Source organism: Calonectris borealis, chromosome 1, assembly GCF_964195595.1.
Source record: "Calonectris borealis chromosome 1, bCalBor7.hap1.2, whole genome shotgun sequence".
Classification (NCBI taxonomy): domain Eukaryota; kingdom Metazoa; phylum Chordata; class Aves; order Procellariiformes; family Procellariidae; genus Calonectris; species Calonectris borealis.
In genome coordinates, this window is record NC_134312.1 from 1,526,046 (window position 1) to 1,531,301 (window position 5,256).

The 5,256-nt window shown below is 55.5% G+C and overlaps 1 protein-coding gene across 3 annotated transcripts in view; it reads left to right on the forward strand.

Annotated features, from left to right (window-relative positions):
* Positions 1–3,801, forward strand: part of AHCYL2 (adenosylhomocysteinase like 2) — a 110,719-nt gene extending 106,918 nt beyond the window's left edge. For all 3 annotated transcript variants that reach the window (XM_075141520.1, XM_075141529.1, XM_075141539.1), the window contains one exon: positions 992–3,801. In XM_075141520.1, coding sequence (XP_074997621.1) covers positions 992–998 — 7 coding nt within the window. In that variant the 3' untranslated portion in view covers positions 999–3,801. The remainder of the gene's footprint in view (positions 1–991) is intronic.
* Positions 3,802–5,256: the final 1,455 nt, after the last annotated feature.

Sequence of the window (5,256 nt, forward strand, 5' to 3'; positions counted from 1 at the left end):
GGTCTTCAGCGCTCACACGAGAGCAGCGCCGCACCAAAATGCTCCAGTTTTGGGGTTCAGTGGGTTTTTTCAGTGTGTTTTTCCAGATCCTGAGCTTTTTTTTTCCTGCCCTGTGCTATGTGCAAAATTATTACGGTGCTGCTGCACCGCCGTGCCCTCCCGTGGAGGAATTTCCTCCGGTTCAATTTTCTTTGCCTGGTTTCGGTGTCTGGCTGTAGTCCTGACCTTGCGGGGAGTGTGGTTTGTCCCATGCGCAGAGAAGTTGGGATAAGTAGAGGGTCACGGCAAATTCCCTGCACCGAGGGAGAGCCATCCCCCTGCACCGTGGGGTGGAGATGTACTCGGACAGCTTCGGCTTGGTGTCCGGCAGGAATTTAAGCCTCCAGAAACAAAAGGCAAAGAGTCAAGTTTTCCAAAGTTCCCTATTTTGATGCGTAGGTGCGTAGGACAGGAGGTGAGAGGAGATCTCCAGGTGCACGTAGCCGCTTTTTCTGGATATAACAGGCAATTAGACTTCATCCCCGTGCAGCTCGACAGCTTGCTTCGTTAAAGCAAGGACCTCTCTCTCCTTACATGTAGCTTCGTTTGCGATAGGAATTATCTGCTTTTAGTTCCCAGTCTAACGGGAGCCTTGCTGATAAATTCAGCCAGTTTGAGCCAGGCTTTGGCGTTTAAGGCATTTGCTCTTGCACCTTCAGTGCGTCCTCCCCGGTTTCTGAGCCGACATCGCCGCAAACCGGTGAGACTCAGTCCCTGAATCTACCGGGCGCCGTTGAATTTTCCCCTCCCTGTACTCGAAGCGAGAGGCAGTGTTCAAGCAGCGAGGGCAGGCGGCTAAATACAATGTCGGGGAGGAGAAGAGGACTGAGTCCCTTTCTAAATAATTTCTTGGTGTCTACCCCTCCCAAAATACGCCGTGTTGACGCTGGGGGAGCTTCGCGTCTCTTCCCCAGCGGCTCACCAAAACCTCATTTTCTCTTCTTTTCCCCAGATATTAAGTTCCTGCCGCTGTATCCCGGAGAATCGCGAGGAACAAGCACCCAAGTCTTTTCTCAACTACTGTACAGGATGAAACAGCGCAAGCTTCCTAAGTTAGAGCCGGGCTTGCTCACATAGTAGACAGTGTGTTTAGGTTATTTATTTATTAAATTAGAATACTGTACATGCGGCCTCTGCCACTGGTGTTCGTACTGCCGCGGGACTGGGCGACGGTGGATTTCTTTCCGTTTGTTTCATTTTTCTCTTTGGGTTGTTCTTTTTCGGGGCTGGGAGGATGGGGGAGGCGAGGAAGAAGCTGGTGGAATCAAATCACTGCGATGTACTTGGAATAGTCCGTTATCACCGTTAATCCGACGCGCATGACGGGAGCCGCGGGATCCGACTTCGAGGTCGCATGTTGCTTTTGGTTTCCTTCGCATCCCAGCGCTTCTTCCAGCGGAGCAGGATCCCGGCAGCCGTGAGAGCCGGCCGGAGGGCGGCCGGCTTTGCATTTCTCATGCCATTTGTCAACGCAGCTGAAAACCTCGTTTGCTCCAGGCGCTGCCGACCAGCCGGCTGCCGCCTTGGCAGCGAAGCGGTAAATCTCGCCGGCGATCGCTGGAGAAACCTCTCGTAATTCTGCCGAACTGCCCGAGGGACGGTTCTGCCAGCGAGTCGGTGAACTTCGCCTTAGCACTGCTGAAAGCTGTAACGAAGGGTCCGGTCGTTAGCGTCAGCCAGGGATAGCCCCTAGCGCGCGGTAGGAGCCGGGAGGGCAGAGCGGTGCCCACTCGGAGGCAGAGCCTAACGGACGTGGTGGCGGTGGGGGTAGGACCCACCACCACTCCCTTCTTCGCAGCTCCGCAGTATTTTCCTGCTGCTTACGTTACGAGTGCCAACCTCCTACGGTTCAACCAAAGTCATGTCGCCGGTGGGGCTACGGGGCAGCCTTGCCTGCCCGCGCTGGTGGAGGAGCCTCGCAACCTCGCCAACAAGTGCTGCTCACACGTCGGGGAGCTCTTCCAAACACAAGCGGAGCTCATCGGCCATCCCGGCTGGGAGGACCCATGTCCACGCAAGGTCTTTCTCCAGTTGAGTTTCAGTCCTCGCTGGAAATCTTTGGAGTTTTATTTTCTAGTAATATTTGTATGATGAAATCTGGAAACCCCCTTTGAGTGTGTGAGACGTACGCCAGAGTAATCCCCACCCCGATTTTGTGCGCAGGGGAGAGTTTAGCATCACTAAAACCCTTCAATCACCTCAAATCTTGATGCATCAGAGCCGACGGAGAACAAATTTGCCATAGTTACTTGTTTTAGCCCAGGATGTCCCGCCTGAACGCTGCGGACAGCACGGCACGCTCACCAAGGTGACTTTCCAAGTCTCCATGCCTCATCGGAGTCACTTTTATGGTTCACATGGAGAACTAAAATAAAATTGCCCGACCCCGTGAGCTCAAAAGCCTTTATCCTGTGGTTGCTGCTTTGGTACCTGAGTCCCTCATCAGCTACAGATTCTTGTTTTGTCCTCGCGGACTTCTTTGCCATCATGAAAAAACTCTTTTGTGGCAGCTCGTTCACGCACAAGAAGGGAAAAACTGTGGAATTACTATCTCGGGGGTCAAGTACTTCTCGCGGCTCTTGATGCCGAGGTGTGAAGTCAGCTTGACCACAAGCTGCTCATCTTTGGAGCAAACATTCTCGTGTGCTTGCTTATTCCAAGTTTCTCTTTGAAATTTCTCAAAGCCTGGAAGAAAGGCTTTGAGAAGACCTTGAGAAGGCTTTGAGGAGACCTTCGGGCTTTGAGGAGACTTTGAGGAGACCTTAGGCCTTTGAGAAGACTTTGAGAAGACCTTAAGAAGACCTTAGGCCTTGGAGAAGACTCTGAGAAGACCTTAGGCCTTTGAGAAGACTTTATCATAGACTGATCGCTAACCACAAACTCAAAATAATCTCTACTCACTCACGAATTTTATCCAGATCTTGACATTTTGGGGAAGAGTCCCCTGAGCTATTTGAAACGTCACGTTCGGGTCTTTCCCCGCGCTGGATTACCTTGGTCTGCATCAGCCAATGAACCCTAGAGTTTCTGTTGTTCTCTGCAGATGCGCAGCGTGAAATCCTGCTCTCGGTCGAGGTGAAACGCGGTTGCGGGGTCACGTTGAGCAAAGCAGCTTTTGGAAAATAGGTGTCCCAACCGCAGCCGCTTCTGCCCCGGGAAAATCCCTCTCCATCCGCACGACCCTTCGGTACAGCTCACGCAGTCGCTTACCTCCCCCGCGTCCGTCGCTTGTGCAGCATTCGGTGGTGCTGTCCTCATCCGTGAACCCCTTCGTGCCGATTTTTAAGCCCGTTTTATCTTCCAGATAGATAGGAGAAAAAGAAAAAATTAATAATAAAATCCCAACTGGCTTTTCCCACCTCGATTTTTAAAGCTCTTCTCCATGTCGTTCTGCTTCTTCTGTAAGCTTTTTTGCTTGCTTGGCTTTTTCCTAATCAATCTGGAATCATATTCTGTGATCATCTCTAAATTAAACGTGTAATGGGTTGGTTTTCTTTTTTTTTAACGTAACACATTTTTAAAGAATTAGGAAAAAGGAGATTTAGGTAACACCAGCAAAATTGTATAAGGAAAATTAATTCTGTTCTGAACTTTAGAAATAATAAGACAAAACATGTCATCAGCCTGCAGTGAGGAAACGAAAACTTCGCAAACGTAACCTTTTCAAAAGGATGTTTTAAATATTAATGTCTGAGTGATTGTATTAGATCAGCAATAAAGACTCTGTAATCTCAAAACACAAATAAAACATTGGAAAACTCAGCTTCTCCGGAGCGTCTTTCGGGTCTGGCAGGAGCAGATGGGGAATTTTTTGGGCTGGGGGGGTACGAGGAGGGGGTGAGGGACGGGGATGCCCGGGGTGGGGATGGGGATGTTGTCCCCAAACCCGGTGCCGTGCCGTAGCCCCGAGCTCGCACCGCTCCCGTATAAAACCCGGCTGGGAATGCTGCTCCGGCGGCCGCGCGTCCTTGGGGCAGCCGGGGCTGTTTGGGCTCCGGGCGGCTGTTTTGGCTCTTGTCCTTAGGGAAAGCGGGCCAAGCGGTGCCGGAAAAATCCCGTTATCTCTTCTGCTCCCGATCTGTCACCTCCCTGCTGCAGAACGGGGAACGCTGCTGGGGTGGCAGAGGGAAATGCCAACCTAAAGACTTTGTTTTTCCAGCGGCTGGGGAAGGATGCGGGACACGAGCGGCACCAAGACGGGGTGTCCAGCACCTCCACGGCCGGGCGCCTGCGTGGTCACCCCCAAAAGCAACCGTCCCCCCCATACTGGGTGGAGAGGGAGGGAGGAGAGCAGCGGGGAGGGGCAGTCCTCATCTCTCCCATCCCTTGTTTCCAGGCCCTCAGGAGCTGCTTTTAACCAAAATTGGGGTAACGGGGGTTTGGACAACCCGACTCAGCGGGTGATGCTGGGGGGCTGCCTCGGGGGTGGGGACCCTTGGCCCCCGCCTGCAGTGGGACAGCTGCACCCCCCAGGTGCCAGCAGGACCCAGCACCCCATTACCCCCCACGGCCACCCCCCTGCACCCCCATTAGCCCCAAGGACACCTCCTACTGCTGCCAGCAACCCCGCTCCCCCAGCCCTTCACCCCTAGGGACACCCCATAACCTCCCCTCAGCACCCCCAAGGACACCCCATAACCCCCCCCCAGCACCCCCAGGGACACCCCTGTTACCAGCAGCCCTAGGGACACCCCATAAGCCCCCCTCCCCAGCACCCCAGGGACACCCCTGTTGCCAGCACCCCCAGGGACACCCCAGACCCCCCAGCACCCCCAGGGACACCCCTGTTGCCAGCACCCCCAGGGACACCCCAGAACCCCTCCAGCACCCCCAGGGACACCTCATCACTCCTGGAGCACCCCATGCCCCCCCAAAACCTGTCACCTCCAGGTACACCCCCTGTCCCCCCCGGCACCCCCGTTCCCAGCACCCACCTTCCCGAGGGTACCCCACGGCCCTGCACCTCCCCGGCACCCCTGGGTTCCCCCACCCCCCCCAGGGGTCCTGCGCCCCATCACCCCCGGGGACCCCCCCAGCCCCCGGGGACCCCCAAGGCCCTTCTGGCCCCGCCCCCTGCCCAGCGGCAGGGCGGGGGGCGTGTCCTCTATCCCCGCCCCGAGGAGCGGCGGACCAATGGAGGCGGCGGGGGCGGGGCCGGGGCGGGGCGCGGGGCCCGGCCCCCACGTGCTCGGCGGCGCTGCAGAGGGGGCGCAGCGC